The sequence below is a fragment of the Schistocerca gregaria genome, chromosome 1, assembly GCF_023897955.1.
Source record: "Schistocerca gregaria isolate iqSchGreg1 chromosome 1, iqSchGreg1.2, whole genome shotgun sequence".
NCBI lineage: Eukaryota > Metazoa > Arthropoda > Insecta > Orthoptera > Acrididae > Schistocerca > Schistocerca gregaria.
Genome location: NC_064920.1, coordinates 215,879,722 through 215,893,124, shown reverse-complemented (window position 1 = coordinate 215,893,124; position 13,403 = coordinate 215,879,722). Strand labels below are relative to the sequence as shown.

The following is a 13,403-nucleotide window of genomic DNA, read 5'->3' as shown; positions in this document are numbered from 1 at the left end:
TAGAGGCCGTGTTGTACATAGCTGCCCTATCTAAATATGTCCCATAGCTCATATTGAATCTTCTATCTCAGATAGTGTCATCTGAAGCTTTCAGCTGAACAATGATGGCCATCTCTCTATATCACTTGACAAGAATATTCCTTGCCAGAAGAAAAGGTCCAGATCTGAAACATTCAAGAGTATTATAACAGTGTGCACTCTACCACACTCTGCTACAGAGTTAAGGATGCTTCTTGGTTATATTTACTATTCCTCCATTCCAATAACAGTTTATTTCTGCCAGAGGCATGCTCTCCCCATGAAAAAGAGGCAACAAGGCACCATACAGCAGGAAACAAAATATCCTCAACAAATTTGAAAATATGTTGAAGCATACATTATTACCAATTGTTTCCACTAATTATCTGTGTTATGGGACCATAAATCATTGTTAGCATAGTAAAGAGTAAATAGTAAAATAAGTCTTCATTCAAGCAGTACACAGATAATTCTTATTCAACTTCCCTGAAATTTCCACTTCATAATGAGATCTTTAGAACTTATTACCTGAGTGACTGACAGAATCTGTCGAAGCTCCAATTTGTTTGAGACTACAGTATGATATACACTCTAAGACACAGAAAAAAACATCGCACAACAAAATAATTATTCAAATGGGATGGAAATTGGTAGGTATGATGTATGTGTACAGAGAAAAACAGCTGATTACAATTTCAGAAAAACTGAATGATTTATTCAATAGAAAGAGATTCACAAACTGAGCAAGTCAGTAATGCATTTGTCCACCTCTGGCCCTCTTGCAAGCAGTTATTCAGCCTGATATTGACTGATAGAGTTGTTGGATGTCCTCCTGAGGGATATTGTGCCAAGCTCTTGTCCATTTGGCACAACAGATCATCAAAATCCTGAGCTGGATGGAGGGTCCTGCCCATAATGCCACAAATATTCTCAAATGGGGAGAGATCCAGTGACCTTGCTAGTCAAGTTAGGGCTTGGGAAGGATGAAGACAAGCAGTAGAAACTCTTGCCACGTGTGGACAGGCATTCATTGTCTTGCTGAAATATAAGCACAGGATGGCTTGCCATGAAGGGCAACAAAACAGGGCATAGAATATCACTGACATGTCACTGTGCTAAAAGGATGCTGCAGGTGAGAACCAAAGGGGTCCTGCTATGAAAAGGAATGGCACCCCTAGACCACCATGCCTTGTTATCGGGCTGTATGGTGGATGACAGTCAGATTGGCATCCCACTGTTATCAAGGGCAACTCCAGACACATTTTATGCTGAGCATTATGGCTCAGTTTGAAGGGCTCATCACTGAAGGCAATTCTACTCCAGTCAATGATATTCCTGGCTGAAGACATGTTTGGAGACACCCTGCACTGTAATAGGATACTATCCTGAGTGCTGCACACCATACAACCAACAACCAGGACCAATGCTCTGTGATGCCATTTCTCTTCATAGCAGGATCACTTTGGTTGTCACCTGCAGCATCCTTACAGCACAGCAGTACGTCAACAATATTCCATGCCCCATTTTGTTGTCCTTTATGCCAAACCATCCTGGGCTTACTTTCCAGAAAGATAATGCCCACCTGCACATGGTGAGAGTTTCTACTGCTTGTCTTCATGCTTGCCAAACACTACCTTTGCCAACAAGGTCGCCAGATCTCTCCCCAATTGAGAATGTTTGGAGCATTATGGGCAGAGAGCTCCAAACAGCTTGGGATTTTGACAATCTAAATGTGACAATAGGATAGAATTTGACGTGTTATTCCTCAGGAGACACCGAACAACCTTACCAGTCAATGCCAAGCAGAATAACTGCTTGTGTAAGGGCCAGAGGTGGAAAAGTGTGTTTTTGACTTGCTCAGTTTGTGAAGCTTTTTCTCCTGAATAAACCATTCAATTTTTCTGAAACTATAATAATTTGTCTGCCTGTACATGTACGTCACATGTACAGATTTTTGTCCTGTTTAGATAATTTCTTCAGGTGCACCAGGCTTCTCCCGTCCCCCCTCCCTGGAGTGTATATTTCCACAGTACCCAGATCTAACTACCATGAATAATAATACCAACAACTATCACATTTGAATATGAATGTTGATTTGGACAATTACACAAAATCATAATAGAGGTGCTGCAGTAGTTCCTTTACCCCATGCAAATTTTGTTATAATGTTATATTCATGATAATATATGTACCATGATATGTATAAGGGAAAGGTTTCTGTACATTCAGTTTCAAGCGTGCTGAAACACATTGTCCACAATGTTTAGTACCTTTATCTTTTTTAGCCATATTTGATATGTAACTTGCTTAGGGTCTGTCCTTTTTCTGTCCTAATTTATTAAATATCAGCATGAAAAGCTCATAAAACATTTTGTTTTTACAACATAGTTTTTGTGACAACATTCTTGAATAAAAGAACTTACCTTCATTTCATTGCTTTGCTGCAGATGACTCCTCCTGTACTTTCTTAAATGAGGACATATCAGAGAACGATACAGTTCCCAAAAGACATGACAACTCGGTTAATGTTTAAAGTGTACAATTTATTACAGCACAGAGTGCTGCTCAAAATTTTGCATTGTCCTTGACTCTCCACGCGATTTCTTGTTGGTCTTATATACTCATCCTAACAGTTGATGTTGTGTACAGTAAATTTGCTAATTACTATTACAAAAGTTGTTGATAATTTCAAAAAATATTATCACCTTATGGCTACAGTTGTTTTCATGAAAAAAAAGTGAAATGATAGTAATAAACAAGGATGATTACATGTTTGTTAATTTCTCTGAATTTACTTTAAATATGAGTACATTATTTTTTGAGTGTGCACAGAATTTCAATATATATACAACAACCCAAATAAACACTTTTCTTACATTGTTAATCTGTTTTTGTTCTATTAATTATAATAAATATGTGGTAATGAGATGCTGTTGTGTTAGCCAATAACATAGTAAGCAGACAGTATGACAAACAGAGTTGTTACTGGTTTCAAACATTATAATTACAGTATATTTGCTATCTCTTTTGTTACTATATTGTTCATAAATGAAAAGCTCTAATTGCAGTTAAACAAATTGCAATAATGTTCCTACCAATCAGTGGAAGTAATATTAGTGAGTACTTTGACATGAAGTTTGAGAATTATGTTACAGAGCTCAAAAGATGAAATTAATTATATGGATCCTACCTAATGACATATCAATTGATCAAGCAATCCAAATTAGCTTTGAAATAGTAAGAAGTATGAACTGTTCAATTTCACCTGATTTCATTAGAAGGTGGATGACTCAACTTATTTCTCTGTTGCCTTTCACCATCAAGTCCATTTCAGCATACCACTAAGGGTATAGCTGGTAAAGTTGTTGTTACTTATTCTGATCCCAACAACTTCTTTGATGACAGAATCTCAGTGAATAGCTGCATGGTATAACATTTCCATTTCGTCAAACATAATGTACCTGCTGGGATTCTGTCATCAAAGAATTCATTGGGATAGGGATGTGTAACAACTACTTCAACAAGGACAATTCTTACACCCAAAGTGGTACATGGAAACTGGGCACTAGATGCTGAAACACAACAGAGAAGTAAGCTGACTCGTCTGTTATATAACAGAATTGGCATTACTACTAATATTCTACAGTCATACACAGCGACACAGCCTCTGGTAGTGTACAGAATTTCCATGAGTTCACGAAGTCTCCATGATTTAATTTGGCCAACTGAAGAAGGTATCTAACAGCTTGCTTAATTCTCCTGATGATGACAGTGGCAGAAGTTGTTGAAAACTTGAGACTGAATACAAATCTGACCCTGCAGGAACTCTGTGAAGCATTTATTCAACTTTTTTATCTGGGTTGACCAAAGATGATCACATTCCAAATTCAGACCATTTCCTTTCATTGTTATTTCATGTCCTTCCATCATTATTTCATCTCTTCTTTTGCCCATCAAAGGTGCTCTTATTTTCTTGGTTTCCCCACCTTCGAACTCTTCTAAGTTTAACACATTTTTTTCTAAAGAAACTTCTTTCAGTCATTTTTTATTCTTGAAAATTATTTCATTTCAGGCAATTATTAGCCTCTTTGATCTAAGATGTTGATGATTTGTTTTCATACACATATTTGAATTGATAATCCTTCCCATTCATTTTCTCAAAATGTAAAAAGAAGACCAATCTGCATTCCATGATAACTTCTTGTATTTACTAGATAATCTGATAGATTTCTTCAGTACTTCTATTTTTCAAACAATCCTTTGTTTGCACTACTGCCATTATTTTTCTTACAAGTCTTCTTTCTTATCTGTCCAATAATCTAACTTATAATCAGTTGGTAAGCTTTCATGACAAGAATTTTATATAACCACTGCGCTGTAGTGAAACTTTTAACAAATAACTTAATTTTTACCTCATTTTATAATGTTGTCATTTTCTACACAGCAAGGCCCGCCGTGAACCACTGGCTGATAGAAGCTATGGTTAGTTTAGATCTGACAGTTTTGGAAGGCTTAGAAGAATACTGGCTCCCTGTACTGTTCAGCGGAAGTGCCGTGATTCTTTCAGCTCTGGCTTCAATTCTAGCTGGGCCAAAATACCAGTTATTGCGTATTATACTTGTGTAAGTAATATACAAACTGTATTTCTAAACAACTTTTCTTTTATTTACACCATTTAGTTATGGCGACATAACGTCACAGACATGGGAAACTACTAACCTGCACCTTGCCTTTTGACACGTTATACATCATAACGGTTTTTCCATGCAATTGATCAATGGAACTAGTAACTAACTAACTAAAAACCTCATAATGAAAGTGTGAGAGAATTGTTTATTATGTATTCACTGTAGCTTTATTAAAAGTTACTTGATGCAACATTTTCTTGTTTTCTTAATAGAAACTTAAGTAGTTTATTTGCAAATGCAATTTAATGGAAACAAAATTACGAAAACTGTATCTGGGATTTATATGAGCCCACCATAGCTTTACTGACATCTCCTATGAAGTTTCATGCCCAAAGGCAACATAAAATTAATGAGAGGCTAAATCCAAATGATGGAAGGAAAGATTATATACTGTTACTCTGCATGTTGTCTTTTGGACATACTCATATCCATTGAGTCCACAGCTTATGGTCTCACGGTAGCATTCTCGCTTCCCGAGCACAGGGTCCTGGGTTTGATTGTGCCACACTGCTGATACATTGCCTGATCAGCATTGCAGAGAAGAACCCAGACAGCCTCACAGCCGCCCTGACAAATAGGTATCAACCAGCCTCAGAAGAAGCACCAGTAAACGCACCAGCTGTACCCTACAAATTAAAATATCTCAGAGAATACTTCATGCAAAAAGGTTGCATACTAGGCACAGCAGGAGACACAAGAATGGGGATGACCAAAAAGCTCTATGCGGAACTAAGAGGAGAAACAAAATTGAACAAGATTGAATCAAAGAAATCTACACACAATTGGAGAAAGTGTGGCTTAATGTGCAGGAAAGCACACTTAATACGAACGTCAAAGCAACATGGTACAAAGCAATAAACAACACTGTACCCACAAATGAAAAGTTAGCAGCAATTCACCTCAGATCATCAGGAAAATGTCAGACCCGTAATGAAAATGATACTTTGGAACATCACTTCCAATGTGGAGAAAGGAAACAAATATGGGAGACATGCGAAGTACACCTGAAAGGATAAACGTCGAACTATTAACTGCCCTGGACATAAAACCTTTCCCGAGACCAAAGAAACAAAGCACCACTTGGATTTTAGGTTAAACAGCGTATGCAGTGTGCTACACCAATGCCCACGCTGGGAATAGTTAAAGTGAAAGCAGAAGCAAAAACACCCTTCTTACACCAAATCAATAACAAGCAAATAATCAGTTGCCAAGTCTATGTCCTTGTGTTTTCTAGTACATTAGGAAAAAATTGTCCACATTTATCGCTGCCAAAAAACTCGTAATTAAAAACGGTCAAGTCCATTATCATGACACAGAAAGACACGAATTTGACAAAATTTCAATACAAACAGAAAAGGTTTTAGAAATGAAATAAACGAACTCAACACAGTAATGCAATAAAAACAGTAACTATGAAAATGGAAAACGAAATGTACTGAATTTTAAAATTAAACTTATATCTATTATATACCTTTGAATTCAATAAAGTTTTAAGTGTTGTTAAAACAAAATTCCCAGTGGGGTCAGTGATTTTCACCTGCCCCCAAGATGACTGGATGGTGTTGTGTTATCTTCATCATCATCATTCATCCCCATTACAGTCAGAGGAAGGCAACAGCAAACCACCTCCATTAGGACCTTACCTAGTATGGTGGTGCGAGTCTCCCATATCATTACCCTATGCTCTGTCAAGAAGAATGGGACTTCATTTCATTTCATATCCAGTGCATACAAATTAATATTATTCTTAAGTGTTCAGATTGTGTTTATGGTCTAGAAATCAGATTATAGAGCATAATATTGTTCTTTGTGGGATTTAGACCTTTAGGCACAGATCAAATTAATGTTGCATATGAGTGGGAGATAATGAGACATGTGCAACAGACAACCATACACTTTTATGGACACCAAATTAATTATGAACTGCTACCCCACATTTTTCAGTAAACACTTCAGAAAAAGTCATTATCAGAAACTCATTTTACACAACACGGAGGCAGTATTTGAAGAAGAGTCAGGATATGCACATCAGTCTTTTACCACAGCCTTGATTTTGTATTCACAATAGTTAGTTTCACCAACTCACTTTCAGACTTTCGCCGTCTGACATAACCTAGACCTAAGGCTATGCTCCAGATCAGTTTGTCACCACAACCATGATTTCATCTTTGGAAGGGGGAGAAGGCTGGGGAGTTTCCACTCCTCAGCAAATAGGAACAGTTTATAATCACTCCCACTGGTGGTAATGCTTAGACTGGTGGACAGTCAGTTCCTCTGGCCAGTAATGACAGAGTGCACAAAGTGAATGTGACTAAACAGAAGCACAGTCCAGAGGGTAGCGAAAGTCATCCTAAACATGCACCACCATCACAGATAGTGATCCAGATCGAAAAACATAAACACAGCCAATGTTAATCCTGAACTATCAATTTTGCATATCAAAGGCTTGAGAGAACAGTGAGAACTGCTGGACAAGTGCGGAACCGCATCAGTAGATAGACTCACATGACATCGTGATATGCCCGTGGCAGCAGGTGAATAAATGCATCTGCCAGATGCATGAAAAAACTTTGCAGCATGGCTTCATTGTGTAAACTAAACTGAGGAGGGACAAAATGGAAACACATAACCTATGTGGTACGCTAATATGGTATCATTTATTACATCTGCAACAGTGAATGTGGGCATACGTCTTGGGTACTTGTGATTCTGACTGCATGTTTTGTGCATTGGGAATATATTACTCAAGTGCTAGGGCAACAGAATGGCATAGCAGAAATGTCTTGATGACTTCATACATGACTGGATTATTCAATGGAAAATCTGGGGTGGATAATGACAGTGTTACAAGAAGGATAGAGAGTCGCAGACAGGCAAAACAAAAAGACTGTCAAACAAGTGAACTTTTGACAAAAGGGTCTGATTCTAAAGTAGACCCCACACACATACACATATGTTGATGCAACCACAACTCACACACACGACTGTTGTCTCCAGCTGCCAAAGCTGAATGGCGAACAACTGCCAAGTTTGCTTCAGCAGCTAGAGACAGTGTTCATGTGTGTGTGTGTTGTACTTGCATGAATGTGTGTATATGTTGTCTACTTTAGAACAAGGCCTTTTGGCCAAAAGCTCACTTGTTTAGCAGTCTTTTTGTGCCTATGACTCAACATCTCCACTGTATGGAGAGTAGCAATCTTTCCTTTTCATAACATTGTTATGATTGCATTGCTGGCAGATTAGATGCCAGCCATTTAATGCAATGTTGGCTAGGAGTTGAATGTTGTCCATGCTGCCTTATTACAGGCATGGTGAAGATTCCAGGAAGTAGGAATCATTCAGTGGCTGTAAGGGCCAGGTAAGCCATATATTACAACCCACCATCAATATTTTTAAAATATTGCAAGTGCCTGAAGACATCAAAGTGACATATCAAATGGCCTGGCTAGAAACCTCATGGCAGCCTCTTCTGGCATATGACATATTGTTGACTTTGGTTGTTTTCCTTCAAAGGCACTGCATCATTCAAGAAATGTATCCTGCCCACTGTGTGAACCCAGGGACAGGAATGAAATGAATGAATGAATGGTGTTGGATCTGTTCATATATACATCACAGTTTAGTCTAGAGAGTAATTCTTACTTGCCAAATTGGACTTGATGCATTTTTGTCAGTTCTGTAGAAAAGGGAGAGTGTAGTGGACAAAAGTTCCCATTGGTGTGAGCATGTGCATCACTGCATATGTTTCCTTAGGAGTACTGTGATGACTGATGTCCAATGGGGCTGACGCCATGCAGACCAATATTTATTCCTTTCTTTGGTGCTTATGGACATGTGTTCCATCTGGTCAATAATGATGGCTTACCATATATCCTGCTTCAGAATGTTATCAGGTCATGTATTTGTCTACCCATAGTCACTGTACCTCACATTGCTTGGGTAATCTCAAAGAGCTCATAACTTATGGATATGAGTGTATGTGTTAAACAACTGGGCCTACAAAACAACTATAATACTCATTTCTTATGTTGATGGCATTTAGACCTACCTTTTCTACTGTATGTAACATTACATTTCTGTATGGCATTATTAGATATCTTGAATCCAGTATTTTAGTGAAATATGATTATATGCTCTCCTTGTGCATTCTGTAAATATTAGTCCCCTATTTGTATCTCCATGAGGAGGTTGCATGGGACTGGTGAAACTTGTGGTGTACATTAACTTTTCTTAGCTTATTAAATGTGGACCAGAATTTGTTTATTTCTTTGGAGACATGGACAATGAATGGCTTTACTTTGAAGAGAATTCCATCATTTGACTTCCATGTCTTTATTAGACAATGGCCATTTTCTGTGTCATCCAGCACCTGTTCTCCCAGTTGAGAGATGTGAGAGTCGACAAATAGTAGGATGAATACTGATGACAGTAACCAATCAATAATTATTAAAATGCTGGGAAAGTGGGTAATTTAGATTGGTGACAGCATGTGAAATTCTTGCTATAGATACATTTATATAGTATACACAATGATTTGCAATTATGCAGCAACAGCTATCTTGCTAAAAAATACTAATGCTTTCCTCCACTGGACCATAAAAAAATATAGGCACTGGGCATCCCTACTGCAAATTAATCTACTTAACATGGAATTCAGATATGCTGATGCCTTATTAGAAAATTGAGAAAACAAGTACTTTTTTCTAGTATTTTGATAGAAAATACTTAAAACTAAATTGAACACTTCTGAAACTTATGCAATGAATCCTGTACTACCTAACTTGACATTTTGCATATTCTGTCATCAGCTAATGATGTTTTAAAGTTCCTGAAAGATTTATGAGCTAATGAAATGTTTAGAATGTTTAAAAATGTGTTAATTCATGCTTGAAGTAAAATAATTGTTGTAGAGCTGCTAAAATTATAACAATTAATGAGATTGAGGACAGAAAATTATTTTTGCAGAACTCAAAAAATATGTTTGAAACCTTAGTAACGCAGTAGATTGCACTCATCCAGTATCAAAGTCACCAGCATAAATATCTAATATCAGGTATCTTTCATAAGGAATGTTTTTAGGATATACGGCAGAGAATATAAAAGGAGAAAGTGATGTAACATGCTCTTGCATTTTAAATTTTGCATATGGTAATAGTATGTTCCATTAAATCTCATGATGATATTATTTGTGTAAGTTTGTCCTTTCAGGTTAAGAGCTTTAATTCAATTTTAAATTATTCTCCCAAGTTAAAAAAAAAAAAAAACTCATTTCAGTTTTATAAATTTTCAGGTATCATAATGTTTGGGCAGCAAGTGACTATGCATTGGAAGAATGTGTGATGCCGCTGATTCAACAGTATCGTATGCTACAACAGTTTCCTTTGGCATCTCATAAACAATTAGCAGACACACCAACATGTGCCGTGTGTCTCGACGACATGCGCATTCTTGCAACCCGAGTGACTCCTTGTGGTCACCTATTTCATGCAAGATGTCTGCGTCAATGTCTCCTACTTAGCAGGCTCTGCCCATTATGCAAGCAAGTTATGTAATTTTTTGACTAATAATATACTTGTTTGTGTGTTGTTTCAAGCTTGATTATACTTAATCAAACTTCTCTTTGACTGGTGTCCCCAATACACAATCATGAAATTTCACATAAGTTCTCAGATCATAATTGATCCTTCATTTTGGAGGTAGTAATAATCGCAAACGCCTTTACTGTGGCATGGAGTGAAGTGGGTTGTGGCTGTCAATATAGTTGCGAAATATGGTTCAGTGTGTTCAGGAAGGTAATACAGTGTAGTGATATTTGTGTTTGTCATTCATATAATGAGGCATAAGGCTGATGTGATGCTCTAGTAAAAACAATTCAGCTAATCAAAAGTCATCCTCAGGAAAAAGTGTATTACCATGTAGCATTATGTAGGCTCACCAGCAGCTGCAGAAGTTTAGGTTTGCAAGTATTACATTTGAGATTCATAGATGACAGGTGATCATGATAGCAGAGGACTGCTCATATCTTTATAAATCAGAGCTGTTATCAATAATGTTCATGGAGGTGTTACCCACTAGAAGGAGAAGGTGTCTGACCAATGGTACTACTAATACAAATATGAATATAGTTTACATTCACTGTACTGTCACAGAGCAGACTGTAAACATTTCTTCTGTAGAACTTTTATATAAATGCAGATTCACAAATGGATGTTTTCTGTGTGCAGAATGAAAATTATGATGTTAAAATATCAGTCTGATGTCTTTTTAACTGTAAAAAAGTATTTCTATTGTTTTCTGGAATATTATTACTTCCCGCACCTTATTTCTTTGAGATGAAAGGAACTGAATGTAAAGAAAGAACTTTCTGATAGTTTTCAAAAATTTGAAATGGGGGCTTAATTCTTTTGTCACCCACTGACAAGCAACATATAAATTGTTAATACTGAACAGTGTATTTAAAGATCTGTAATGACGAAATTTACAATTATGTTTTGACAAATATATCAATGAAAACAATCAATTTTTGATAAAATAATTTAATTGGATACATTGGATTGATTTCCTTCTCATCGCATTTAGTCAGTCTCTCCTGACCTGTGGTTCTGAGTGGCTTCTCTAAACTCTATTCCTTTTCCCTCACTTCTCTTCCTCCCCCTTCAACCCTCCTGCCTGAAGAAGGACCTTCTACCCCTCTTCCTGAAGAAGGAGGCAATGGCTCTGAAAGCTTGCTTAATTATAACGTTTTCTTATATGTGTGTTCAGCCACAGCTTGGTGCATAGATTTTTATTTGTACAATTAAATTATTTTGATAAATCTATCACAACACACAAATTCAGATCTGAAATAGAATGTTTCGGAGGTGACTTAAATGCAACTTATTGTGTCTGTAAATGCTTCAAGAGCCATATACAAAATAAAAATGTGTTTTTGTATCAAAAACCACTTATATTTGATCAACAGTTTTTTTAAAAGTCAACTTGAGATGTAACAATTAATGTGCACAGTGTTTTTATAGAGTTTCTTATTTTTCCCATTAAGCACAACACATTTACTGTAATGACATGGTCAGAAGTCCAAATCTTCATACCTCATCAGCCATGTTGAGAAAGCCTGTAAGATGGGAATATTAAATTACATTTTACGCATTTGATGAAAAGAATAGAAAAGGGGCAATGATAGTAGGATAATTACTATCTCAGTAGCTGATACTGACCACAAAATTCACTGCTTTTACATGGAGAGATACTGTAGCCCCATTCATTAACAAAACAGCCTTCTTTGCTTCATAATATATTCCATTACTGAAACATAACAAAAGTTCCTGCACAAGTACTATTGCGTATATGAAAGAAAGCCATATTCACATTCTCACATTAATACACCCCTTGACATGTGCATAGTATGAAACTTACGCAATAGTTAGTCTACTATTTTTTGTTAAAACATAAAAGATAGATACTGCCTGAGACAAAAAGTGTGTAAAAAAATATTTCCTTTGGCAATAGTTTTAAAATGATTAACTGGGGGACCATATACTTAGAGAAGGGTCACTCTGAATATTTTGAGGAAGTAGTGGTAATTCCCACTTTTCCAGAAACTCAACTCCACATGTTCTAAAAATAACTTACTTGAGTTGTATCCACTGGTAAATTCTCTCAAACCATTTCCTGAAGGCTCCTCAACATTTCTTCTTGGTAAGGTAGGAAGGAAGATTAGAGTTTAATCTTGTCAGTTCAAGGTCATTAGAGACGTAACAATAGCTTTTCATTTATCAGAAATGATTTGGGATAACATCTGTACTCTACAAACCACTGTGAAGTGCATGGCAGAGAGTACTTCCCATTGTACCATGTACTAGGGTTTCTTCACATTGTACTTGCAAATGAAGTGCAGCAAGAATTGTTTAAATGCCTCTCTGCTGATGTAAATAGTAATTTCCTGTCTTCACACTCCCTGTGGGAGCAATATTTGTGGCGGTGCACTATATTCTTAATACCAATTCTTGAAACACTGTACGTTTGTTTTGGGAAGATCATTATCATCTATCTTCAAGTGTCTGCTGGACAGGATTTTCAGAATTTCTATGACTTTCTTCCCTGAGTCATATAAACCTGTGACCATTCTTACTGCCCCTGTTTATATACATTTATTATTCCCTACATGGTGTAACAGAGCATTGGAAACTGTTATACTGATGCCTCTTCTTTAGTCTTCTTCTTGCTTCTTGTTTATCCTGGCTTCTTGAGATCTCTTGTGAAGAGACACGATGCAACAAGTTCAGTAGTGGGGTGGGACAATCAGTGAAGTTACACAACAGTTAGTAATTAAACTTTTGAAACCGCCAGTTTATTGGCATTTCTGGAAATAAAATCAGTCTCATATGGTCAGCAAATTTCGTGTAATGGTTTGTACGTGTAATGGGACTTATTACATAGCAAATCGTTCTAATGAATTAATTAATCCACATTACAGTGTTGCTAAGCAATGTGATCAACAAGGTGTCTCAATTAAAACAGAACCTTGATATTTTGAATAAACTTTCGGTTCATTTTTGTCAAAATTAGCACTTGTCTCAAAATTAATTTCCAACTTCATGCATTAAGTCCAAGTGTGTTTGCAACTATTGTACACGGTTCTCTGCACAGCTCGATCACACACTAGTGTGTAACATACTTCAAATCGAGTGCGCACGTTTC

The 13,403-nt window shown here is 36.7% G+C and overlaps 1 protein-coding gene and 1 long non-coding RNA gene across 2 annotated transcripts in view; one reads left to right on the top strand and one right to left on the bottom strand.

The window, feature by feature from the left end:
- LOC126337082 (RING finger protein 145-like) overlaps window positions 1–10,298 on the top strand; it is a 66,688-nt gene extending 56,390 nt beyond the window's left edge. Inside the window, exons 7-8 of the mRNA XM_050001436.1 lie at window positions 4,463–4,640; window positions 9,997–10,298. Of these exons, the coding sequence (XP_049857393.1) occupies window positions 4,463–4,640; window positions 9,997–10,258 (440 nt within the window). The 3' untranslated portion in view covers window positions 10,259–10,298. The remainder of the gene's footprint in view (window positions 1–4,462; window positions 4,641–9,996) is intronic.
- Window positions 10,299–11,628: 1,330 nt separating this feature from the next.
- The window catches only part of LOC126337093 (uncharacterized), an 89,057-nt gene continuing 87,282 nt past the window's right edge, over window positions 11,629–13,403 (bottom strand). Inside the window, exons 3-4 of the long non-coding RNA XR_007565041.1 lie at window positions 11,921–12,008; window positions 11,629–11,817 (exon numbers count right to left, since the gene is read on the bottom strand). This is a non-coding gene — a long non-coding RNA (uncharacterized LOC126337093). The remainder of the gene's footprint in view (window positions 11,818–11,920; window positions 12,009–13,403) is intronic.